At 42.7% G+C, this 27780-nt stretch overlaps 1 protein-coding gene and 1 pseudogene across 3 annotated transcripts in view; one reads left to right on the forward strand and one right to left on the reverse strand.

Moving 5' to 3' along the window:
- Positions 1 to 216: 216 nt before the first annotated feature.
- The window catches only part of LOC105534101 (T-cell receptor gamma chain C region 1), a 63832-nt gene continuing 36268 nt past the window's right edge, over positions 217 to 27780 (forward strand). For 2 of the 3 annotated variants that reach the window (XM_011972788.1, XM_011972780.1), the window contains exons 1-2: positions 217 to 451; positions 563 to 879. In XM_011972788.1, coding sequence (XP_011828178.1) covers positions 406 to 451; positions 563 to 879 — 363 coding nt within the window. In that variant the 5' untranslated portion in view covers positions 217 to 405. Of the gene's footprint in view, positions 452 to 562; positions 887 to 27780 lie in introns of all 3 variants that reach the window. The other variant, XM_011972772.1, reaches the window with a different exon arrangement.
- LOC105534121 lies at positions 6271 to 6822 on the reverse strand (annotated as a pseudogene).

Consider the following 27780-nt stretch of genomic DNA (forward strand, 5'->3'; position numbering starts at 1 on the left):
GTGCTGCAGGCTGTGTGGGTAGCGGAGCAGAGCTAAGCAGCTTGATGGATCAACATCTCTCCAGCTGGTTGAAGACAAGCTCTCAGAAGACAAGGCTGCATGTCAACAGCCCCGACAACCAACGACACCAGCCTGACAACTTGCTGCGGTGGCCGCCGTGTGGTCTGAGGTGGTTGTCTGAACTATGTGGTCTGATTTCAGGCCTCAGACCTCGTAGGACTATCTTCACACAGACTGGAAGTGCTAACAGGTGGTGAGGACACCACTTTACAATGATGCAGGAGGCCCCATGTCACCCTCACCCATGGGAAGTTTGACTTGGTGGACTCAGCCAAGCCACAGGGGTCTAACGCTTCTTTGCGGTGATTCCAGGCTGCCCTGGCAGAGAGCACAGTGCCTGCAGACATGCTGTCACTGCTCCACGCGTCAACACTGGCGGTCCTTGGGGCTCGTAAGTAGTTTTGCTCCCCCAATCACTTTGGACTGATATTCTCTATTGTTATATATTTTTACAAATTCCAAATTCTTGGTTTATTTACTCCCTCCCACTTTTTCCCCCCAGTGTGTGTATATGGTGCAGGTCACCTAGAGCAACCTCAAATTTCCAGTACTAAAATGCTGTCAAAAACAGCCCGCCTGGAATGTGTGGTGTCTGGAGTAACAATTTCTCAAACATCTATATATTGGTATCGAGAAAGACCTGGTGAAGTCATACAGTTCCTGGTGTGCATTTTATATGACGGCACTGTCAAAAAGGAATCCAGCATTCCATCGGGCAAATTTGAGGTGGATAGGATACCCAAAACGTCTACATCCACCCTCACCATTCACAATGTAGAGAAACAGGACATAGCTACCTACTATTGTGCCTTGTGGGAGGTGCACAGTAGCAGACAGTTAGAGCCATCCCATTCAATAAATGTTTATTAAGTCTTTGTTTATAATTATGAATTGGGAAGCCATAGTTACCACCAGTGTGCTTGTAAACAGTCTTCTAGCTAAACATTCATGTGGTGACTCTATGTGGAGTTGCCAATTCTATATTTTCTCAAAGCGGAAGCTTTGCAGAGGTCTATACAAGTGACCAGCCTCATCTTTTTCAGGGTTCTACTCTCTCACCAACAGCTTTTCTAGGTCACCCATGTTTATTTATCTGGTTCCACCTCTCCTACTCACTACATTGTTTCTCTGGCATAATATATACACATTTTTAGTGTGATTCTTTTGTACTAGTCAATATGCATTACATAAGTTTTCTCTGATCTTCCTATCTCTCTTGATTAAAAAATGGATATGACCTTAAATGGTATTCATTTTTCTGGAGATTAACATGTAACAAATGCAGCATGATCTAACCGTGAGCAGGGCAGACCGCAATGACAAGTCTATCACATGCATGCCTTGAGTGGTGATGTTGGATTTTGTACAAAATTCGTAAACACTTCCACTAATCAAGTCTAAGTCAAAGTCCACTTTGGATTGGGGTTTGAGGAAAAATTCCTTTTCTGCAACCTCCACCTCCTGGGTTCAAGGGATTCTCCTGCCTCAGCTTCCTGAGTAGCTGGGACTACAGGTGCATGTCACCACACCCAGCTAATTTTTTTGTGTTTTTAATAGAGACAGCGTTTCACCATGTTGGCCAGGATGGTCTCAATCTCCTCCTGACCTCGTGATCTGCCCGCCTCAGCCTTCCAAAGTGCTGGGATTACAGGTGTGAGCCACCGTGCCTGGTCATCCAACCATGAGTTTTTGATAGACTACTCTGAGCCAGGCATTATGCACAGCAGAAATTACAAGGCCCATATGCTCTGCAAAGGCCCGAGGTTGCTTCTGTTTAACCGCTTTCTGCTACTGGGCTGCCATTCACCACTAAAATGACAGTCCTCAACTTGGATATAACTCATGACTGTAAATCTCTCATGAATTTTCGTTACTTCTAGTTCAACTCAGGCTTTGTAATTTATTATGGTTGATGGTGTTGTTTAATTTATGTTTTTGCCATGAAACCCTTTCTTGAAATGTGATCTTACAAATATAAAATAGAGAAAAGTAGATTTCCACTGGGAAAGAGTTGAGAGATGAATGATTCTTAGTCTCATCTTCTCAAATTTCTCTGATACTTTGATTTTTCAACAGCTCAATAATTATCTGAGTATACATATAATGTACAAAGTGGTCAAGACCTGGGCCTGTCATATCAGAAGTACATAGGTCCAAATGGGCCTCTGCTTACCACAGATAAGCTGTGTGGCAAGACCTTGGGTTTCTCTAGCCCCATTTCCTTACCTGTGAGGCAAAGGTCCTGTGGTTACCATATGGGTGGCTGCAAGAACTCCTGACATGATGCATGTAAAGGATTTGGCCCAGTGCTTGGCATATTGTGACAGCCCAGCGTTACCTGACAAGAAAAAAAACTAGATACAACAACAACAGCAACAACAAAAAAACAGCAAGCACACATATATAGTCATGTGTCCCTTAACGACAGGAATACATCCTAAGAAATGCATCCTTTGGCGATGTCCTTGTTGTGCAGATACTGTAGAGTGCCCTTAACACACACTTACATGATACAGCCTACTACACACCTAGGATATATGGTAGAGTTTATTGCTCCTAGGCTGCAAACCTGCACAGCATGTTGCTGTACTGAATGCTATACGCGATTGTAACACTGATAAGTATTTGTGTATTTAAACACAGCATAGAAAAGGTATAGTAAAAATACAATATAAAAGAAAAATGCTACACGAGTATAGGGCAGTTTCATTATAATTTGTCCATCTTTGACTGAAACATTATTATTCAGCACATGACTGTGTATACAAGAAAACACACACACATCTTTTGTTTTGTTTTGTTTTGTTTTTTTGAGATGGAGTTCCGCTCTTGTTGCCCAAGCTGGAATGCAATGGTGTGATCTCGGCTCACTGCAACCTCCGCCTGCCAGGTTCAAGCGATTCTCTTGCCTCAGCCTCTCAAGTAGCTGGGATTACAGGCACGCGCTACCACGCCCGGCTAATTTTTTGTATCTTTAGTAGAGATGGGGTTTCACCATGTTGGCCAGGCTGGTCTCGAACTCCTGACCTTGTGATCCGCCCGCCTCGGCCTCACGAAGTGCTGAGATTACAGGCGTGAGCCACCATGCCTGGCCAATACACACATCTTTATATATGTAGGGCTTAGCCTACATCTATGATAGTGTGGCTATTACATTTTATAGAGAGAATAGCTACGTATGAAGAAACTCTTATAAGATGTCATCCCATGGTGGCTCACGCCTGTAATCGCAGCACTTTGGGAGGCCGAGGTGGGCGGATCACGAGGTCATGAGATCAAGACCATCCTGGCTAATATGGTGAAACCCAGTCTCTCTAAAACTACAAAAAAAAAAAAAATTAGCCGGGCATGGTGGTGGGCACCTGTAGTCCCAGCTACTTGGGAGGCCGAGGCAAGAGAATGGCGTGAACTGGGGAGGCGGAGCTTGCAGTGAGCCGAGATTGCACCACTGCACTCCAGCTTGGGTGACAGAGCAAGACTCTGTTTAAAAAAAAAAAAAAAAAAAAGAGGTCAACCCAGATTAATTTAATTCTAAGCTTTTGGTCATGGTTCCCTAAGACCTTTGACTCACACACAGCGGGAGAGGACAGTGACCTTGTGTGTAGTGCAGACGACCATTATGGGGGAAAAACAAGTCGAAATTTATAGTCCTTTACTCCTCCTGCCCTTCTCCTTTTGGCTAAGGTGAGCTTCACCAGGAACATTTTGGCCACACCAAAGGAAAACTAGCCAGAGGCAAACCAGCTCTAAGTTAATATTTGCCAATTAAATGGTTTACATTTTGGATTCACAGAAACGCTGACAGCATCTTATTAGAATATACTGCACTGCATATAGTAGGGCCTCAATGAATATCTATTGAATTGAGATTGATACTTTCATTATTATTGAGGGGTTCATTTTACCTAATGGGTCAGGGGGTTGTATGGATGGATGCCCTGAATATTCTGATGATTTGGGTTCAACTCATTTGCTTTTCTACCTGAGGTGGGTGAAAAACAATGACTCTGAATAATAGAATCAACATTATATTATCTAGTTAACATAAAATCTGAATAAAATCTAAGGAAATCTTGGAAAGGAATATTTTCATACACCATAGCATCTGTTGCCGAACTCCCCACACATACAAATACTATGGAAAAAGTAATGTCTACTGCCCAGGAGTCATCTTATAGAAGCCACAATTCTAGAAGTTGCTGTACCCACCTGGAAATCCATGTCGACTGTTTTGTCTCGGGTGCTTTTTGCTTTCAGTCCTGTGAAGGGGTTCACAAGAGGCAGCCTGGGGTAGAGAAAAAAGGGCACAGATTTTGAAATGCTTATCTCCAGACGTTGCGCTCATGAGTATTTTTGTATGTGTCATTTCTGTACTTTTGAAATGGTCTAATGGAAAACACATTACTTTTGAATTTTACTTTAAAATTTACTTAAAAAAAGAATTCATGTTTTATAATATTAAACATATCCTTGCATATTATTGAGCACCTAGAGACAATATGTAAAATTTGTTGGTTAGAAAGGCCTGGAAGGGGTTCTGCTTGACTGTTTTTTCTTTCCTCTTCTTTAATAACTTTTGCTTCTTTTAAAACACAAAATCTTATCTTTTCTTCTGTTTCCTACTGACTACTATGCTGAGCTAAAGAAAATGTTAGTGATTTGAGTGCTCAAGGAAGCTTATTGGGCTTGTATGTCTTCCTTGAGCACTAGGATTTTCAAGCCTGTAGCTCAAAGTCTTGGGAAAAAAGAAACAACTTTTTTCAGTGAGCTAACCGATATAGAAGAGAATGGCCACTCCTACCCACACCTCTTGAATCCTGGACATCAGCTCTGGCTGTGGGGCAAATGGCACTGTATATTGGCCAATGGGGGAGGATGCAGCCAACTTAAGGCCCCTTTTCAGGGAGGGAATGCTGACCCCACTCTCCTATTTCCCGGCTGCCTGCTGGTGTTTCCATTTTCGACCCCCAAACAACACCTGCAGGATAGGGAAGACCATCCACGCAGCCCAGGGCGGTCAGACTTTTAAGGCAGAGTTAGGTGGAAAATGAACTTGGATGAGCAAAGGAGGAAATCCTGCAGATGGCCCAATAAGTGGATTATGTTTGACCTCAAATAAATAAGACAAGCTAGGGAGCAAGAAGGTTTTATCTAGTTTCATTTCACTTTCCACAAAGCCACCAAGGTCCCATCTCCAACAGAACAGGATGTGTGACTGTTCCTTGAGTAAAAAAACAGGAAACTGGACAAATCTTGAGAGATCATCATTCATTAGTACTTTAGTTGATTTCTTAATATAGAGGAGCATGTAGATTATTTATAATGCTTTTGTTCTTGAGTTAAGTGAAGGAGTCTTAGGTATTTGTTGACTCATTAAATAAATAACCAACATGTAGTAGACTCAAATAAGAAACATAAAAGTGACATACATTTAGATAAATGATTATAGTGCTTTATGCTTATAGTGCTTCATGAATCAATAGTATGATTAATCCACTTGTGCTCATAGTGTTCTTTACAACAATAACTAAATTTAAAATAGGGAAACAATCTCAACTCTCATTAGATGATTGAGAATAGAGAAATGCCTGTCACGTTCGTATCAAGTAGAATTTATTCCCTTACCCCTGTTGCTATAATTGATGTGTCTCTTCTGTAGATCCCTAATTTAATTTCTTGTCACTTTTAAGTCAACTTTTAACTAGCAAATTAGCAAAGTACTAATGGATTCAGAGAGATTGCATCATGTGCTGTACTTTACTGTAGTCCCATTCTCTTTATATTTTACTTACTTATAAGTTAAAGTTAGAGTAATTATCAAAACTCCATATTTGTATTCTGAAATTGGCAGAATTTGGATTTGCAGTCCGTGGGTCAGCAAGTGTCTCTGACTTTCCTTATTTTCTTTGTTTAGCCACAGAAAAACAGAAAAATCAGTGAGTTTACGTGTACAGAGTTAAATGTACAAACTGTTCTCTGAAAGAGCTCAGTTCTATGTGAAAATAAATAATGTAGTAAATGTTCTTATGATTGTAATAATAGTAGCTATTGTTTATTGAGTACTTTTTATGTGCATGACACTTTATACTGCATGCTTTATGACATCTGAGCCTAACAAAATACTATCATTATTGTTATCATCTCATTTTTATAGATATTTTCTTTTTTAAATAAACTCTTTTATTTCCACATTTGTGTCTTGGGTTATTCGTGGGGTGAGAAACCTCTTCACTTCCAATTCCAGCTATCTGGTACAATCTAGTGTTGTGGTCCAGCTGTCAGCAAAGGGTAGAGGTGGGTGCAGAGCTGGCCCCCGAGTCTGTATCAACTCTTCAGAGCAGGCACCTCAGACCATGGTTGTACTTGCACTGCTTTAGGGCCTCGCTGGAGCCCTCACGCAGGGACAGGTGACTCTGAGTGGTCGAACAGTCCAGGAACTGCCTGCTGTCGTAGGCACAGGGCCCCATCTGCAAGGGCTGAGGGGCAGTGTAGGTGGAGGTCTGTTGGGCAGCAGGCTGGGCAGGCTCCGAGCTCCCCCAGCTGAAGGCACTGCCCATGACGTGTCCCACAGCCGAGTCCACGGTCACCCTTGCGGCGTGGACGCCATATGAGCCATGAGGCTCCGCTGGCCCGAAGGCGCGGAGATGGGGCGGCTGGCGGGGGAGGGGGGGAGGTGGGCGGGGTGCGCGAGCAGGTGGGCAGAGGGCGCGGCGGGAGGGGGCTGGCTGGCCAGAGGGTCGCGCTGCCGCTTCCCAGAGGCATGGTGGCGGCAGAGGGACCTGGGCGATCTTAAAAAGACAGAGATGACGGCAGCGGCTCTGTTGCGGGAACAAATGCCCTTTATAGACATTTTCTAGGTACAGATTTGAGGCTTTGATAAATTAAGATACTTGATAGTATCCCAGCGAGGCTGGGATCTGAATCCAGGTCTGTCCGACTACAAAATCTATTGCCTTGATCTCCTACAGTGATGAGAAAAACAAAACCAAACACGACCTTTTAAATGGAAACATTTCGGGGGAAAATAAAAAGTTTTATTTTTCGTTTTGTGATTTTTTTTCACTTGCAGCCTTAAGCTCCATTCCCCAGGGTCACATGAAGTTAGTTAAATTGATGCTAACGGTGTTTACTTAGATACAATCGGGAGAGAATTCTCTACAGAGAATTTTCTTATGCAATCAAGTTTTTCTGACTTCTGGGTTCTAAGATTTTTTTTTTTTTTAAACAAGAAAAAAAGCGTAACCAAAACTGTGCTTATTGAGTAACCGAAAAGCAGCGAGATGGAACACAAAGATATTCACCCTAATTATCACCTTTCCGCTGCATTCCCTTACCCTCAGTCCGCTGAGGAGCACAGAAATGTTATCCAAAGGTGGACAGGAAAGGGAGGAAAGGCCAAGACCCAACTGCAGCCTGGCCTGAGATGGCCACATCATGTTCTGCTTCCTGCGTGGCTGCCCAGGGAGGGCTTGGATGGGCGGAGGGCCAAGTCAATGTCAGGCCTGGAACTTTACATGCTTTTCTCTCTTAGATACTATCATCCCCTTTCTCAGACGAGGAACTGGAGATTCAGAGAAACTCCGTAGCCTCCAAGATCACGCAAACATCACTAGTAGCAGAGAAGGGATATAGAGCCAGTGTGACGGTCCGTAAGACTTACTCTCTTCCCACCACACCACACTCACCCAGCAAGAACTGGAATAAATGACAAGGGAGGGAAGAGGGGCTCAGACTTCTCTGTATATTTACAAGGATGCAGAATGTGTTCCTGTAAGTGTACCCAAGTAGGGAATTTGGCCCTTTCATGAAAAAGGTTGAAGCAGGAAGACTTCCAGTTTACTGGATGAAACATAATGCAGCAATCAAACAGCCTGACTCTTTTGAGTGAATATCAATAGGAATACCAGCATACTATTCACTGTTCTTCAAAGGAAAAAAAAGGAAAGTCCTTGATTCCATGACATAGATAAATGTTCTGAGCAGGAAGAAGTTAATGGATCACTGGGAAGGGTTCACAGAGCCAGAATCTTCAAGTAAAAGTCTTGCCAAACAAGAAAAGGAGAAAGTTCATTTTTGTCACGCACAGTCTGGTTGCAACAGTAAAACCTAGCTTTTGTCATCATTACATTTTCTAATACTGAAAGGACGTATTTTAGGAAAAAAAGCGTCCCAAATTTACAGATATGTTTTTATTTATAGAACTTCATTATTTTTTGAATCAAACTCTTCAGTGAATTAATTTTTACCACCTCCTTGGGTACAGGATAAATGGGACATTTGCAGACAGTTCCTTCCTTGCCCATGTTTGCTGTGAGGTGAGGTGTGGACGTGGGGAAACTCTCTGGGGGAAGAGGATGGGTGTGGCAGCCCCACGACTGGTCATGAGGCCCCACGTCACAGAGCCTCCACTTGGAGGGCAAGGCTGAGAGCCCCACCACACCTCATGATGGGGAGTTCTTCTGTCTAGAGATGTTATTTATTGTCATTCAAGTTAAAGAACTAAAATCCTAAGATAAAGAGCATATCCCAAAGCCAAAACCAGGCCTCCTCACAGTAGCTCTGTGCTGATCCTGCTTCAACAAGGAGGCAGAGTAGAGAGGAAGGAGGTGAAGGATATGGAATCCACTGAGCTCCCACTGTATGCCAGGCATATTATGCATCTATCTAAGCCAATGCTAGTAGATAGGTATTTCAATTTCATTTTCATAGTTGAGGGCACTGGGTGTCAGAGCAACAAGTCAAGCTAACAGCAGGTTGAACTGGAATTAAAAGCAGAACTGAATGATTGCATGCTCACCTGTATAGCACAATATGTGGATTTTCTTGGTATTGAAGAAATAGGTTTTAGTTCCAGCTGTACCATTTACTAGCTGAGAGGCCTTACATTATCCCCTCTTCCCCATGGGGAATCCCTTCCTGCCTCAAAATATTGTTTGGATTAAATGAGCCAATGTTTGTAAAAGTGTTTTGGAAATTGTAAACACCATAACAAAGAGTTATAGTTTTATTTTAACACATTTCATTCATTGCAATATGATTTCTCATATGAATTACCTCCTAAGGATAATCAATATTTATGGAGCTCCCAGTATAGGGAAGGCATCCTTCTTGATGAAATAAGGGGCTTTAACAATCCCTACAACATATGACTTTGATGTAGCAAAAATGAAATCTAGCATGTGTTATATGAAAGTAGCCGGTAACAAGTGGTCTAGCAAAGCTGCAGTGCTATATGCTGAGTGATAGAGGTATTTGTTGTAATAGCCACTCCAGTTCCTTAAGAAAATAGATGGTGGCAAAGAAGATTAAGTGATACTGCTCATTGAGTGATGAGAATTTTTACATATTGGATGTTCAGTGGGAGTTTCATTTTGTCCCAATCTCCGCTGACACTCTAAGCTCAGGAGAATGGTAGTAATCCAAAAGAAGAGGACAAAACCAGAGATTCTCATTGGAGGGCAATCCCCTCTCCAGCGGACATTGGTAACATCTGAAGACATTTTTTGTTGTCACAAACGGAGTGAGAATGCTACTGGTATCTAGTGAGTAGAGGCCAGAGGTGCTACTAAACATCCTACAATGCACAGGACAGCTCCACAAGAAAGAATTATCGAGCCCAAAATGTTGATAATGCAGAGGCTGAGAAACCCTGGGCTAGTTGGCTATATTTCTCAAAGACTTGCTAAGAGGTAGACAAAATTGATGACTCCAACCTTGGCTCATGACCTATATCCAGGCTAAATACAGTAGAGCTTAGAGAATTCCTGGGGACTCTAATTTTGCAAAGACTTTCTCTGAAAAGCACTGTTGGAAGTTCCCTGGAAACTCCCTCCTCTCCCAGTGAGGAGATGATGAGGTAGCTCTCCTACTTCCACACCAAATAGGACTCTCAGGTCCTACATCCACCGTGGGTCCAGAGCAGAGCCCTGCGTGTGGGTCATGGAAGTGTTGGGTCTGTGCCATGAGCGTTCGGTGGCCAGATAAACCAGTGAGGACTCTCACCTGGAAAAGTGGACAGGTGGCTTCAGGTCATAGCACACGTGGTAACTTGGACCAACTCTCCCCTGAAACCAGTTAGATAATCATGACGAAATAATAATAATGAGAAAGAATATTTCTAAAAGTTTCTAAGAGTCAACAAGATGTGAATAACTTTTACCCTGGCAAATGGACTGATTATCATGGTGTCATATAGCTATGGATAGTGTTCCCATGTGATCCTGACCAATCAGCACCCTCAGAAATGACTGATCTGGGTGCAGGGCCTGGAGACACCCATTTTCTCTGTGAACACTCTACGAGGTTCCCCTTCCTCATCCTGGCATGGCTTCTCCTGCTCCAGGTTTCCTATCTCCTCAGCCTCTCTCGGGCACTCAGTCTGAGCAGAAGAGACATCACAGCTACAGATATGCACCTATTCTTCACTCTGGGAATGTGAACTTGTTCCCCTACTTCTCAGATTGGCTGAGGGATTTTTTTGAAAATGAATGTCTCATTTCTTGATAACTTTGGTTTTGTTGAAAATGCTATTTTGTTTCTAGTTGAAACTGGGTAAAAACAATTGAAGCAAGTGAAAATCTTTATTTCATTAGCAGAAACAAAGCATGTATTTTCACCATAGATTATCCAGATAGAACTTTTCATACACACTCAGGTACTGACAAACACCAAATCAGGCATTTGAGGCTTTGATATTTACTTGGAAAAAACCCTGTTCAAGGTCAATGATAGGCAAAGAGTTGCAACCATATATAAAATTCTGTATATAAATTCTATATATAAAATTCTGCTACTCCCCTTTAGTTCTTAATATAAAATTCCCAGAAAAGTAGAAAGACATGATGACCCAATACAACGGCCCCCAGGAACCTAGCATGACATTGGAGCCGAGGTAATGAGCACTTGCCCCGTTATCATGTAGGCGACCACATCCTTCCCAATGTGGAAGAGCCTCCTTCAGCCCTCCGCCCTGGCTAGGCCTCAGCCTCAGCTTGCAGCACTTCCTGTGTTCCTCAGATGATGCCTCTGTGATCACAGGAAACCAGAAAGGGAACCTGATGACTATCAATTGCACCCCACAAATGCCAGTAACTATACCCCCAACTTTCTGATTTGACATCATTTCCTATTGACTTGGGTTCCTATTTAGAGACTACGTTTGTTGAAACTACATGATTATTTCAGAGAGAAGGCAAGGTCTATTATTTCATTTTTTAGAGAATTCTAGTCATAGTGAAATGCTCAGAGTGAAGATGCTGGCAAGGAACAAAATGGAATTAATATCCATTCAGTTCCCATTGACTGCCAGAAAATGGGATAGATGTCCTACATGTTCAGAATCTCAGGTGATTATCATAAGAACCTGGTAAATAAACTTATTCGTGAAAGAAATAACTGATGCTTAGACAGGGGCAGTTATCTGTCCAAACAAATAGTTCATGCTCTTTCAATTACACTATTGGACCACCTTGAATACCCTTAGTGTTTATTAACTTTATAGAAATAGGGCCAGGTGCAGTGGCTCAGGCCTATAATCTCAATGTTTTCAGAGGCTGAGGTGGGTAGATCACTTAACCTCAGGAATTTGAGACCAGCCTGGGCAATATGGTGAAACCCCATCTCTACAAAAACACAAAAATTAGCCAGATGTGGTGGGGCGTGCCTGTAGTCTCAGCTATTCTGGAAGCTGAGGTGGGAGGATGGCTTGAGCCCAGGAGACAGAGGTTGCAGAGAGCCAAGATTGCACCACTGCACCACTGCACTCCAGCCTGGGCTACAGAGCAAGACCCTGTCTCAAAAACAAACAAAACTTTATAGAATAAACTATGGCCTTTGTGGGTAATTATGCGCTGACCCGGACCTACTGCCTAGCCCTGCAGAGCCAGGTCAAGACAGAATGGGCAGTGACTCAAGAAGCCATGGCTAAAGGGTCATGTTGGACACACATCTGGAAGAGTTCCCACCTCCCACCCCACCCCCACCCTGCTCCCCACACTGCTCCCCACCAGCATTCTGCCCTAGGACCCTTCTTCTTAATGGAGGGGAAAAGGCTAAGAAAACAGAAAATCGTCTCTGTTATTGTGAACTTACTTTAGCGGATAATATCATGGGTGGGATACCTGGAGAGGGATCAAAACCTCATGGCCCAGACTTAAGGAAATGATCAAAATGTGTAATGAGGATCATGTTTTGGAAACATGTGGCCAACATATTTTTATTCTCCAAAATAAATCATGTCACCTTTCGATCTATCTTTATTATAGCTAATCCATATTTACTACCCATGGAAAGAGATGATAGTTGCCTAGAACAAACTCACTTTTTGAATTAATTGTGAGATGCTGGGCTTGAAAATCAGGTTCAATTTTTTTTTTAAAGAGCTTTCTAAAGTTGTGATTCTCTCATTTGTAGGTCAAAAGGCCACTCTGGCAAACTAAGAACAGAATTTTATTACAGCTGCTGGATATGAAGACTCAGCATATGATATCGGTGACGTTAACACCCTCCCAGGGAGAAGCGCTGTTCCTTCTGGCTGGGAAGTGCGAGCTGGTGAGGAGAGTGAGAGGGGTAGAGCATTACATGGAGGAACTTCCTGGTTCCCTTGCCTCTGAGGGCCTTATGCCAGGAGGGATAGAAAGCCCAATGGAAACCCAAGATAGGCATAAGGAGAATCTGTGAGTGTCTGGCTCCTGTCAAGCTTCTCTAATATGGCCCTCGTAGAACTTCACCAAAAGTGGAAGGCATTTGCAAAGGTGAGCCCAAACCAGCACCACTTTCCACACAGGCTGTGCATGTAGGAGTCCCAGATGCTTCTCAGGGTCTCTGAGAGGATACAAAGGTACTGAGGGGGCCGGTGAGCACAGCACCTGGGATTTCGATGAGAAGCTGCAGGAAGGGAACTTTATATCCCAAGGGCATGGTGTGGAGTCAATAGTGGTAAGTTCAGTCTGGTTATTACACCAGCCAGTTCAGAGGAAGAGTGAAATCCCTGAGATCAGCAGGGCAAAGTGCTGGAAGTTGTTGAGGATGCAGAGAGTAGCAGGAAGACAACGCTAAGAACTCATTCACACACCCTGCCCCTGGGTAGCGATGTCATCCTGGGGATGACAAGGAGGAAGACAGAGAAACACAGAAAAGCCTAAGCAGGCACCACAAAGAGACTGAGCCCATCTGAAAAAGGCTGCTCTAACCTGGTGGAAACTATTTTAAGTTGGTATGTTTAGTGTCTCCCCGCAATATCAGAATGAGCAAGAGATGACAGGTATAGGTTGTGTACATTTCCCCTCTGCATTGAATCATAGAGTGTGCATGTTCCACCGCTGTGCCCTGCTCAAAGTTAGCTGGGTGGCTGTGGCCTGCTCAAAGTCACTTGGGTGAGGGGAGCCAGTGGGAACCAAAATCCCATCTCACACCCACCCCCTGCGCACTCTGGAGCTGGGCTGCCACATGCTGGAGAAAGGTGTCTTTGTCTAATTATTCTGCCTAAGGGCATGCCTTTCGTTAATTAGTAAAAAGAAGCCTTATTTGTGCTCTAGGGAGTGGGGGTCTGTTTAGGAGGTAATTCGTGATAAAGCCACACAGACAAGATACAAGGCTTTAAATAAATTGAATCTATGAAGCTTCCTAACCCCATGGAAAGACAAAATTAGTTTCCACAAAAATAATCATTAAAGAACAAATGAAAATAATGTTTGAATTCAGCCACCAGACATTACATTCCACAGCCTTGAGAAAAACTGATGGTCATGAAAAAAGTCATTCGCATAAGTGACACCATGGTGTGAAGTCAAGGAGTGCAGACTCTGGAGTCAGAGGGCTTGAGTCAACCTGAGCATCTTCAGCTTTGTCTTCTGTGTGACAGGCTCCAGCGACTGTTGTGAGGATTAGTTAAGATAACAAATACAAAATGCTGAGCATCAAGCCTGGACTAGAGAAAGGACTCAATAAGTACTAATTACCAGTATTTGTTATTTAATTTCACTTTTGTCTACATCCCCTTGTGTGAAATGGTTTGGACAACTAATCAAGGAAAACCTTCCCTCAGGGACATTGCTGATATTGCAATCTTCACTAAATACACTTATCTCTACCTCCACCTCCACCTCCACCTCTATCTCTTCTCTGTCTCTATCTGTGTCTCGCTGCTGTTTAACTATCTAATTATTTGTAAATGAACTGGTGGGTTTGTTGTTGTTGCAGCCTGGCTAATGTTATCCAGATGTATCGAAACCTCAGGAGTGGCATGGAACGGTAGTCCCTGCTTGAACCATTTACCTGCTTTCCTGACACCAGCAATCACACACACCTGACACTGACCTGAAGCCTCTGACCTGTCCTGGGAGGCAAAGACTGAGTAGACAAGATGCCTGGTTACCAGCAATCATCTGCAATTTCCTCTGAGCTAATGAGATTGCTTTTCTCTTTGCTCAAATTATGTGAGAATATTTTTAAAAAGAATTTAATGTGCTCTTTTGATATTTCAGGTGTTCAGTCAAAAGCCTATGTTATTCTCCATCTCTCTCTCTCTTTTCCTAGTTGGGTAATCAAAATGGCACAACCAGAAATATTTATATCTGCAACAGAAAAGAAGAATAAATGTATTCATGCACAAGTACATTATATATGTATATATGTTTGTGTATACATATATCTATATAATTGATATATTTGGGAGAAATAAAAGGTTTCATTAAGCACACAGGTTCTAGAGTTAGACCCTCTGTTGCAAATTACTGTCCTGTCACTTAACTCCTGACAGAACAAAGTGCATACTTGGACAAAATGCCTGCTCTGTAAAAATGCCTTGGTCTTGAATAAAATGCCTGCTATGTCAAAGCTTCTATTTTCCCATCTGGAGAATGGGAACAATAATAAGAACCCTCACTTAAAAGATAATGGACAAAGGTGCTTACAGCACAGAGCCTGCCACAGACAATGTCCTCAATTAATGCAAACTATTAATATTATGACAAGTGAATATCTGTTTTCTGACAATGTTTTCAATAATATAAATTATGCCTTTGTTCCCTTTATTTGCTTGAAAAAAAAAACAATAAAAAAAACAAACAAAAAAGTGTCTTTAAAGTGTCCATTTGTCTTTCTTCTAGACTGCTAGTAATCCTTTCCTGTGTTTAGGGAATTTTTACCTCATGGGTTTTGGTGAATGAATGAATTCATCTGCCTCTACAGAAAAGAAAATGCCTGATGCATTTTCTCAGCCTTTATTCCAGGTAGTCAGGTAGACTGTGGACTCCAGCAATTAGACACACTCCTCACAACCTCCCCATCACTCACTCACACACACACACACACACATATACACGGCTGCTGGAGTTGCAGGGTCTGGAAGGAACTGTCTGGCAGGGATGGAGTGTGCAGGGTGCCTAGTGAGTTCCAGGGTGACTGTGGCTGCCCTAGCTGTGGCAGCACCAGGGCTCTAAGCCAGGTCCTGCAGACTGGCTCAGCCTGCAGCATGGGCGCCCTCTCCTCCTTCCCATTCCCAGGACACATCCTGTGCAGGGGAAGAACGAGTCCTTCTAGTTGTAGCCACAGGCCCGTTGGTCTGCTGACCTCTACCTCCTCAACATTCAACTTCCCAGCATTGAGTATCTCAGAAATGGTATTTATCAGAAAAGAGGGTGAACAGGGCAACTGCTTTAGGAGGAGCCCTCCGAGCCAGCTGCTTCCTCTCCTGTCTCCTAGGGAGAACCTAAGCTGTCAGAGTTCACACCTGTCCCACACCACACGAGCCAGAGCTGGACAAAAGTGACAGGGACAATCACTGTCCAAGGTTAAAGGAGCCCTGAGGCACCAGAAGATCTCCAAGAAGGCCACATGGAAGTCATAAAATGAAACCGAATGGAGGGGAAGAGAAGTTTCGTAATGTGGGAAAATGAAGTACTAACAATATTTGACTGGTTTCCCTTGATTTAGCTGGGTTACCACTTCAAAACAGTCAGCAAAGCATTTTAACAATGAAAACTGTTGGGGAAATTAAACGGCTGGAAATGGAGGGAAACTGTGCATGGTGGTGCATGCCTGTAGTCCTAGCTACTCAAGAGGCTGAGGCAGGAGGATGGCTTGAGCCCAGGAATTCAAGGCTGCAGTGAACCATGATTATACCACTGCACTTCATCCTGGCCAACATAGCAAGACCCTATCTCTGCAAAATAAAAATGAAAAATAGGAGGGAGATAAAAATGTAGTAGTAACAATAAAATCTACTAATTACTGAAAATTTACTGTATGTCAGGAGCTATACTAGGTGTACTTGGCTATTTAGTCTGCATAAAAATTTTAATACCGGTGTTACTATTGTATCCATTTTCGGATGAGAGATTTGAGACGCAAAGAGATTAAGAAGTCTGCACAGGGTGAGGCAGCCTCTGTGTGATAAAGATGAATAGTTAGACATTTTAAAATGTTTTGGTTGGGTGCTGTTGCTCATGCCTGTAATCCTAGCACTTTGGGAGGCTGAGGTGGGTGGACTGCTTGAGCTCAGAAGTTGGAGGCCAGCCTGGGCAACACGGTGAAACCCCGTCTCTACAAAAAACACAAAATTAGCCAGGCATGGTGGTGTGCGCCTGTAGTCCCAGTTACATAAGAGGCTGGGGATGAAAGGATTGCTTGAGCCTGAGAGGATGAGGCTGCAGTGAGCCATGAGTGTGCTACTGCACTCCAGGGTGGGCGACAGAGCAAGATCTTCTCTCAAAAAATACATATAAATAAAAAATTCTCCAATGACATGGGAAGTTGCTCAGAATATAAGCTGAACTGAAAGAATACACAACACTATACATGTAAATATATCTATAGTCCACAAAATCATATTAATATTCATGTATCTACAATGAAAAAATCTACAGTCGAGCATATGATAATGCGAATAGTAGTGGGCCTTCGTGATATGACCATAGATGTTTTTATTGTTATCTTTCCCCATTGCTCTGAGTTTCTTCGACCAGCACTGTTACCAGCACGTTCTACCTATCCGCTGTGTGACTTCTGTGCAGTTACCTGATGACTCTGTGCCTCATTACCTCATCCATAAAATGAAAATTCCAAGTACCCATATTACGTGATCATTGTGAAGATTAGAAGGTGAAAATCATTTAGAAAAAAAAAAGGCTAGCAAATAGAAAACGCTCAGTAAGCATTTGCTATTATAAAAGTTAATGTTTATTAAATATGCAACAATTTAAAATATTATGCTGAGGAAAAGTGTTTATGAACGACTCCTAAGCAATTAGAAATCCTTCTCATTTCCATAGAAATTAAGCAATCCCCATGGCCCCCTCAAATTCGTGCAAAGAACCCCATCGAGACTGCTAGCCTGATCTGAGATAAGCAGGGTGAGCAGGACGGGGGCGCAGTGCTGAGCCTGCAGGCGGCACTGAAGGGCCCAAAAAACCACTTTCTTTTCTCTCCCCAATTCAGGCCACACCCTCCAGCCCCTGACCCGAGGTATCTAGCCACCAGGTCCGCACTTTCCTGCCTTCTCCTTGGGGACACCGCCCTGAAGACAGGATGTCACTGCTGGAAGCATTCGCCTTCTCGTCCTTCTGGGCACGTGAGTTGCTGTCTGAACATTTCAGTCTAGCTGCGCGACCAAAATAATTCTTCAATGTTTCCCTCTTCCACTCTCAGACGTTCATTGGAAATTCTCCTCTTTTACTTACAGTTGGACTTGGATTATCAAAAGTGGAGCAGTTCCAGCTATCCATTTCCACGGAAGTCAAGAAAAGTATTGACATATCTTGCAAGATACGGAGCACAAACTTTGAAAACGATGTCATTCACTGGTACTGGCAGAAACCAAATCAGGCTTTGGAGCATCTGCTCTATATTATCTCAACAAAATCCGCAGTTCATGGCAGCATGGGTAAGAGGAGCAACAAAGTGGAAGCGAGAAAGAATTCTCAAACTTCCACTTCAATCCTTACCATCAAGTCCGTAGAGAAACAAGACATGGCCATTTACTACTGTGCAGGATGGGATTACACTGTACTAGAACTGTAGAGACAATATGCACAAAATCCCCTCCCAGGGTCTGTGCCCACCACATCCTTCCCAACAGGGGCAACCACAGCCAGTCCCCAGCTGGGCTCCCAGACTCAGGCTCGCCTTCTCTGAGGCTCTTCCAGGGCTTTCCAGGAAGCTGTTATGGGTTGTGCTTATACTTTCATTCCCACCTGATCCCAGGACTTGTGCTCCAGAATCTTTATTTGACACTGTTTCTTAATGAGTTAAAGACTTGTCTGGGGACTGAGAGAACATAGGTCGGGCCACTGTCCATCATATCACCACCTAGAGACTTCCAGTAAGTAGCAAGGTGCAGTTGAGAGAGGGATCCTTATTATGTACAGTCAAGACAATCCCCCTGCAATATAACTATCACTGGTGCCATTTACAATGAAAGAAATGAAAGCTTACAGAATTGGGGTTGCGTGATCTGCCAGACGAGTCATGTCTTTGAGCTGGTCTGTGAGACCACACCGAACAGTTTAAGGGTTGCAATTCTCTAAGTAAATGCTAGGATATCTGAGATAAATTCCGGAAGGACTAAGTGCCTTTTTTTCTGCGAGGGGTAGAGAGGAGAATTTGCCAGCATGAGATCGTCAGACTAGAGCTCCGAGTCACCCCAGGGATTGTTGGATGAGACCCTCCATGTTGGAATAATCCTTGATCTTACCTGTAAAGGAAGAGAGAATTGTATCGTGTGTGTGTGTGTGTGTGTGTGTAAGTTCTCTACAGTGTTCTCAATTCTTTGTATGTATTAGCTCCTTTAACCCACACTACCTATAATGTCTGCTCTGTTGTTCTCATCAAACATATCTAACTCCTGAAATAAGTGGAGTATTAGTTCATGCACTTGTCCAAATTACAGAGCTGATAAGTGGCAGGACAGCCTAGGGAGGGACCCAGGTAATCTGGTTCCTCTTGAATATGACACAAAAACTGCTTCTTAATCACAGGAGTATAAAAGAAAAGACACATTGTTTCTATCCCCATAGAGGAGACAGAACTGACCATCACAAAACATTAACTGACACAAATTACTACTGTGTGCTGAGGCATGTGCCCAGGGTTCCAGTGATTAGGTGTATTCAGAGAATAAAATGCCAATAAAGTACCAATTGACTTTTCAATAAAAAAACATAAGAAATTTGGGTTTTCCGTGTCTAGGTATGTGACAGGTACTGTTATCTATACTTCATGTTCATTATTGTTATTATGTGATCGTGTAAATTTCTTAAGTCTCTGGAAGCCATTTAGGCACTTGTAGATGTAGAACTGAGACACAAAGATTTCAAATAACTCAGCTGATGTTGGATAGGGTAAGTGGTCTAGAAGAGTGCATATTGTCGCAGTTCATTAATAGTGATATTCAGATGAGCTTTTGAAAGACCTGATATATTTTTAAATATAAAATTAAAAGAACGGAATATAAAACTGTAAATGTAAAAACCCATTAAAAAATGTTTAATCATGGCTGGGTGCAGTGGTTCATGCCTGTAATCCCAGCACTTTGGGAGGCCACGGCGGGCGAATCATGAGGTAAGGAGTTTGAGACCAGCCTGGCTAATATAGTAAAACCCAGTCTCTACCAAAAATACAAAAATTAGCCGGGCGTGGTTGTGCACGCCTGTGGTCCCAGCTACTCAGGAGGCTGAGGCAGGAGAATCGCTTGAATCTGGGAGGTGGAGGTTGCAGTGAGCCGAGATCGCACCACTGCACTCCAGTCTGGATGACAGAGTAAGACTCTGTCTAAAAAAAAAAAAAAAAAAAAAAAATTAATCCTGCGATCCTGTGTAATGATCCAAACAAATATATTACTATCTACAAATGTGTAGAGAACATGCTTAAAAATAAATTCTGGTTGCTCTTATTTTCTGTATTTTAATTAATTAATTAATTAATTAATGTTCTACTAGAATCTTCTCAAAATATTTTCATCATTTTGCAACAGTTGGTGAGGTTTTCTTCAGTGAGGATTGGGTACTTTTCCAAGCTCCACAACTTTGTGATCTGGGACGTCATGTGTGCCACACTGTTCTTGTCTATCAGAGGGAGATAATAATACCACTGCCTCTCAACGCTGGTGAGGAGTGTGAAGGAAGTAATGGAAGAAAATGTTTAGAACAATGTTGGCAAGTCTACAATAGATGTTTGATATAACGTTAATTTTAAAGGTTTATTATCACATGTAAAAAATGAACTTTATTTAAAAACACCCCTCTCTGTGACATAGTGTTCATGAGATAGTTCCAAATTCCAAGGTGAGTCCCCACAGACTGCCCTGTCGGTCCCTCCAGCAATTTCAATCAAGTTTCCTCCTGAGGCGCACCCTCATTATAAGTGAAATTGCATTTCTCTGAGTTATAATCTGCATTGTGACATCCCAATTAATTATAAACCAAATACTTTACTGTATTTCAAATAGAAATGACTAGAGCTTTTAAAATGAGGTATGAATAATGCTAGTGTAAAATTTCAGTTTGCCTTTTTTAAAATTGTAAAATACTGTCCATGTTTTATACTCCTGAGTCCTGAATCCCCAAAACATTACCAGAGGGATCAATTTTTATGTGAGGTAAAGAAAGCTGCATGCTCATATATCTGGAACAATATTGTACAGTCTGAAAATCAAGGAGGGAACAGCTAAGTTTGAAGCAGAATTAGTTCAACTCTAGAGATGTCCCCATCCCGTTCCACAGACACATTCTTGTCAGGTAATGCACTCTGCACCGTGTCAGTGGTCAGTGCAGTGCTCCTGGGAACCGCTCAGCTCGGCAGTAGGCCATCAAGTCCCTCGAGGTCACCTGACCCGCCACATTTTTCTCTCTCACCAAGTCATGCCACGCTCTCTCCCCACTGACCGAGGCCAGCCAGCAACCAGGGCCCTTCTCCTGGGGATATGGTTCAGCAGACAGCAGCATGTCCCTGCTGGGAATAGTCATCTTTTTCTCCCTCTGCAGCTGTGAGTTGCTCCTCAATATTTCAACATAGATGAGAGATGAAAGTAATTCTTTTTTTTCTTTTATGTTGAGACAGTCTCGATCTGTCATCCAGGCTGGAATGCAATGGCGTGATCTCAGCTCACTGCAGCCTGTGCCCCCTGGGTTCAAGCAATTCTCTCTTGTGTCTCAGCCTCCAGAGTAGCTAAGATTACAGGCATGCACCACTGCACCTAGATCAGTTATTTATTTATTTATTTTAGTAGAGGCAGGGTTTTGCCATGTTGGCAAGGCTGGTCTTGAACTCCTGGCCTCAAGTCATCTGCCCTCCTTGGTCTCCCAAAGGACTGTGATGACAGGCATGAGCCACCACACCCGGCCAGATGAAAGTGTTTCATTATCATTTCCTCTTTCTATGTCCCAGGTTCACGGGGACTTCTCTTTTCTGTTTGCAGTTGAACTTGGTAAGTTAAATTTAAAGCGATAAAAAATGTCAACTACATTTTTGTCAACAGAGCAACAGATAAAAGTATCTAGGTATCTTGTGTGGTGTCCACTGAAGACTTTGTAAATATAGTTATACACTGGTACCAGCAGAAACTGAATCTAAATTATGAACCATCTGACATATAAAAGTCCCAGTTCAATAAAAAGTAAATAAAAAACTTCAATAAAAAGTCCCAGTTCGGGTTTGCTTAGGTGAGAAAAACAACAAACTTGAGGTAAGGACAAATTTTCAAATGTCTACTTAAGTCTTTACTATAAACTTCATAGAAAAGGAAGCGGAGGTCATTTACTACTGCACTGCTTAGGACCCACAGCATCAGTGCCACACTGTCCCACATAACATCCTGTCTTGGGTCTCTGCCCAACCACATTCTTCCCGTGGGAGCAAATGCTATGGACTCCTAGCTGGGCTCCCAGCCTCAACCTTGCCTTCTCTGCAGCACTTCTGGATCTTTGTAGGAAGCCATCTTGGGTTAATGTTTTAAGCAGGAAGCATGCCTGACCATGACATTCCCCGATATTCATTGAACACTACTTCCTAATGAATTAAGAGAATGAGTGGACACAGGCTAAGGCCCCATTCCTGTCAGCATCCAGAGACTTCTATTAACTGCAAATGGCTTAGGCCAAGGAAGAGAATCGTTGTGTATCAGGAATCCCATATATCATTATTACAACATCCCTGCAACAGAACTATCATTTGCCCATTTAATAAAGAAATTAAAGCTTACGAGGTTAAAGTGACTGGTCGAAGACAAGAAGTGTATGTTTTTTGTTTTTTGAAACAGGATCATGAGGCCACCCTTGAATATCTAAAAATCACGGTTGTACAACAAACAGACTTTTTGAGGTGATTTTGGGGTGGAGCAAGTGTCTTTTTTCTGTAGAGAAGAAGATGGTTCCTCACTTCACACTAAGGGGTGTGGCAGTGTGATGTCATCAGAAAAGAGCCCCAGGCATCAGACTGTTAACTGAGCCATACTTTGCATTTATTAACTCCTTTAACCCCTGGCAACCTCTGAGGTCTGTTCTGTTATGAACAGAAGCGCATTTTACTCAGGTAAGTGAGATCTATGTGTCCTAGACACTCATCCAGGTCCCACAGCTGGTTCGTGGAAGTGTCGGATTGGACCCAGCTAATCTGGCTCCAGAGTCTGTACTGCTTAATCACAGAAGGGTGAAGAGAAGTACATTGTTTCTAGTCCCATGGAGAAGACAATACTGACAACTTTTGTAAAACATGTACTGGCACAATTATTATTTTGAACCGAATCAGGTGATTAGCATTTGAGCAATTAGGAATCCTGGTTGAATAAGTGAAATAACAATAAATTATCAATTTTTTCAAAATATAAAGTGATATAAATTAGATTATTTTATGATGCCATATCTAAAATAATTAAGAAAAATGAAGAATATCTTTAATCCATGTACTTTTCCTATAGCAGTACATACTAGACACCCCATGGAAAAATAGACACCACCTTGCATTTGTGCCATGTGTTGTCTTATTTATTCGATAATTTCCAAGGTCAGGATAACATATTCACCCTCATCATCCCAGGAAGGCTACTGAAGGAAATAAAGGGAGTACCAGGAAAGGCTGACCTGGGGCTGGAATCATACAATCGGTCAGTCTTTATCCTCCCATCCCGATGCACCTCAGCCTTTTGTGATCCACATCCTGTCTGTGTAATTCCTGACCATCATGCTCCCTCAGGGTAGGCCACACTTGGTTTCTCGAATCTATATGGGCCTTTACTTGTTACCTTTAATTTTAGCTAAAGTAGACAGTAAGATCTGAGGAAAAACACAGCGAATCTGAGAGCATAAGCTGTTTTCAGACAGGGATGCATAGACGGCTTTGTGGAAATACTTGTGTCACCCTCTTCTTGTGGTTGTCTCATCTACTACTCAAAACAGCCTCAGAGAGCAGCAATGAGGTGCCCACAGCCAGATACCTGTGTCAAGATCATAGAGCAGAGCTCTCCCGCAGCCTTTTAGGATCAGACTAAATGGTAATAAACAAAGAAAGAGACACTGGATTCATAGTGCATTCAAATGATAGAATACTATGTAGCCTGTGAAAATGACATTTTATGCATTTATTAATAAAATTCAAACATCTTCACAATACAATGTAAAGTTCTTGAAGTGTACAAAACTTCTTAAAATATAAATGTCTGTGTTGATAGAATAATTTTTAAAAAGCCAGAAAGGAATTATCCAAAATTTTAGAATAATTATTCCCAAGGGAATAATCATTTAAATTATTCTATGTACTTTTACTAATTTTTATATATTTTCTTAAGGGAAAAACTAAGGTTTTGTTGTAAGATATACTTAACAAAGTAATTTTCTCTTGTTTGGTAGTAATACTAAGACACGATAGTGTCATTACATATGTGTACCACTTAACCCACTTACCCGATCTGCCCAGCACTCATGGGGTGCAGGAAACCCTGGAACTGCTCATAACTGTAGCAGCTCAAGAAACCACCTGATCTAGTACTTCTGAGAGACCCCAACAGCCCTGCCTTCCAGCCACTGACTTGAGACCTCCAGTTAATAGGGTTACCTTCTCCGTGGGGAACCAGACTGGCAGAAAGCATGCCACTGGTAGTAGCCATTATCTTCTTCTCCCTCTGGGCTTATGAGTTACCCCCTAATCATTTCAGTCTACAGAAGAGACTGAAATCATTCTGTATTGTTACCTCATCACATATCATTGGCTCATGGGAATTTCTCTTCCTCACTTGCAATTGGACTTGGGCAGTTGGAGCAACCTGAAATATATATTTCCAGACCAACAAATAAGAGTGCCCACATATCTTGAAAGGCATCCATCCAAGGCTTTAGCAGTAAAATCATACACTCGTACTGGCAGAAACCAAACCAAGGCTTAGAATATTTATTACATGTCTTCTTGGCAATCTCTGCTCAAGATGGCTCACGTGGGAAGACTAAGAAACTTGAGGTAAGTAAAAATGCTCACACTTCCGCTTCCACTTAGAAAATAAATTTCTTAGAGAAAGAAGATGAGGTGGTATACCACCGTGCCAGCTGAATTAGGCAACACAGGGTTAGAGTTGTCAAGATAACCTACACTGAAACTATCTCCAGGTCTGTGCCCATCCACATCCTTCTCCGTATGGGCAACCACAGCGGGTTACTCAGCTGGGTGCCCAGCCAGAGCCTGCCCTCCCTGCAGCTCTTCTGGAAAGTTGCAGGAAGACATCTTAGATTCTGCTCCCTTGGTGTGCAGAATCACACCAGTGATTCATGGTGTCGAAACGGGAAAAGTTCTCTTGTCCCCTCTCAGGGCGTGCGATGAGGATGTGGCTCACTTTTTGGTGCCCCACTCCTCAAACCTCTAGGGGGAGCATGCACACGTGCAGGTTGTGGGACTCCGACTCCACAGCAGTGTCTAGGGGTGCATGCTTATAACTCCTGAGGCCCCAGTAGGCCTGTGTTACAGGGTGCTCTTTTAGTTTGGCTGTCCATAAGCGGCTTGTTTTAGTCAGCTCAGTAAGACCCCCTGCTTTATCACAAGGACGGAGAGCTTTCTGTATCCCGGGATTTCTTGCCTTGGTGTACTGAAAGAATTGGATAAAATGTGGGCTTGGAGAATGGGTGCAAATTTTTTCTTTTCTTTTTTTTTTTTTTTTTTTTTTATAGCCATCTGTTTATAGTAAAAAATTCTTTATTTTTTTTTTTTTTTTTGAGAGGGAGTCCGCCCTGTGGCTGGGCTGGAGTGCAGTGGTGCAATCTCCTTCACTGCAAGCTGCGCCTCCCGGCTTCACACCTTTTTCCCGCCTCAGCCTCCTGAGTAGCTGGGACTACCGGTGCCCTCCGCCACGGTTGGCTAACTTTTTGTATTTTTACTAGAGACGGGGTTTCACCGTGTTAGCCAGGAGGGTCTTGAACTCCTGACCTCGTGATATGCCCGCCTTGGTCTCCTAAAGTGCTGGGATTACAGGCGTGAGCCACCGCGCCAGGCTGAGTGCAAAGTTTTATTGAGTGGAAGCAGCTCTTAGCAAATGGAGAAACCAGAAGGATGGAGTGGGAAGGTGGTTTTCCCCTGGAGTTGACAGCTCAGCGGCCGGGCTTTCCTCCAGCCACCCCGGCCAAACTCCGCTTTGTTCCTCCAGTCGATGGTCTGCAGCCTGCCAGTCCCCGTAGGTGTGCTCCTCCACAGCGGTGTTCCTCTCGATGTCCAACCACTTCTGTGTGTGCCCGCCAGGGTCTCGGAGGTTTAATAGGCACAGAATGGGGGCGTGGTGGGCCAGGGTGGTCTTGGGAAATGCAACATTTGGGCGCCGAGGCAGGAGTGCCTATCCTCACCGAGGTCTGTGGACACAGGCCCGGGGGTGGAGCCCTCGACAGGGACCACACCCTTCCCTTCCCAGCACTTCCCTCCCCCAATCCCATATCGGTGTCAGCAATTAGGATCCGAATTAGGAATAATTTGACACTATTTCCCACAACATTAGGATATCTGGGAACTCTGAAAATATAGGGTGGGTGGCTTAGAGCAAAATTCATCTGTCTAGTAATTCACTACGTAGAGATTTCTAGTAACTAAATGGTTCAGAATGAAGGCAGGAAGCGGTATATATTTTACACAGATATTCCCTGTTCTTATCACTATTTTCCCATTTGGTTCAATTGCATTGGAGGTTTTCAAAGTTAGAATGATCTGTCAAACATAATAATTGTATGTTTTTTATTAGCACCCTGAGGCCTTCCTGAAGAAATCTAGGGACAAGTAAGTAGATCTATAAGTAAACAATCAGCTGTTTGGGTTATATGACAGATGAAAGTATAAATCCTGTGTCCTAGAGGAAGAGCATGCAGCTCACTTCACACTCAGGGCTTAGTGCTATAACAAAACAAGCACTGTGCATTGGAACCCAGCTTCTAGGCACAGTGGGGGATCTCAGGGTGGGGGCTATGCTTTGGAGATCTTGTCTTTCAGGGTTCTGCAAAGAAAACTAAAACTCCTGAGTAAAATAAGATTAGATAGTTAAGCAGAAAGATAATACATGCTCTCTGCATCAATAAAGGAAATAACCATGATACCCTTCATAAATTAATAAATAAGAAATAATGATTAGCAATTATTTTATGTGTATTCCATGATTAATCATTGGGTAGTTGGGAACTTTCAAAAAATAATGAAACAAAGTGTAAACTGTAAAACTGTAAAAGTCCTCTCTCACTTCTTTGAAACTCACTTTCAAACAACAAAGAGATTAATGATGAAAAATCCTTAGTTTTGAAAATTTTCTCCTATTGGTACCTTTAGTACTATGGATATCTGACAGCATATTGCCATGCATGCAATCTACTTACAGTCCTTGAAGTAATTGCAACGTATTTTTTCCCCATTCTTCCTTCTGAGGATCAGCTTGTACCATCCTGATAGGGTAAGAGGAGAGATGCTATTGAAAGCCCAGTGAGGGAATACCAGGAGCCTCCCTGGCAGATCAGCCCCTTTCCAGGGGCAGACTCAGAATCTGGAGTCCCACATTCTGTCCACCATGATTCCTGACCATAGTGGTCTACAGGGAGAATGACCCGACGCCTGAGTGAGTCTCAAGAGACCTCACCTCTCACCTGATGCATACGTAGAAGCAAAGGTAAGAAGACTGTTAAGGAAATACAGAGCCTGAGAACATGAACCTTTCCAGAAATAGGTGAGTGAAAAGATGGAATTCAGCTTTTCACAATCCCAGTGTTAAGTATTTTACATGGATTATTTTATTTAATCCTCAAAAGAGCAGTGTAACGTGACCGTACTGGCCACACAAGGTCAGGTCTTAGAAGATGAAGCCACTTTGACTTTTCAAGAGACTCCTGGGAGATTTATGGGGAAGAAAACTTAGAGACACACTAGAATGAGGAACAGGAAGGAAAGACACCTCATCTGTGTGAATTTAAAGTAGTGAAATACTATGTAGCAATTAAGCACAGTGTTTTTCAAGAATTATAAGTAAAATTGAAAATATTCACCATATATTATCAAGGAGGATATTGAACACAGAACTGATTTAAATAGTAAGCTCTCATGTACATACATGTATATATTGAAGAAAGAGCAAAAGGAAAAAATTTCTCCAAAGTTTAAAGAGTGGATGTCTCTGAAAGCATGGGTGATTTTAACATCTTGATACTTGCACAGATTTTACACATTGTAACTAAAAGCTGCTACTACTTTTAAAGCTGTATGCCATAATGGCTTCAATATTTTATT

This window comes from Mandrillus leucophaeus, unplaced genomic scaffold (genome assembly GCF_000951045.1).
Source record: "Mandrillus leucophaeus isolate KB7577 unplaced genomic scaffold, Mleu.le_1.0 Scaffold100, whole genome shotgun sequence".
Taxonomy (NCBI): Eukaryota; Metazoa; Chordata; class Mammalia; order Primates; family Cercopithecidae; genus Mandrillus; species Mandrillus leucophaeus.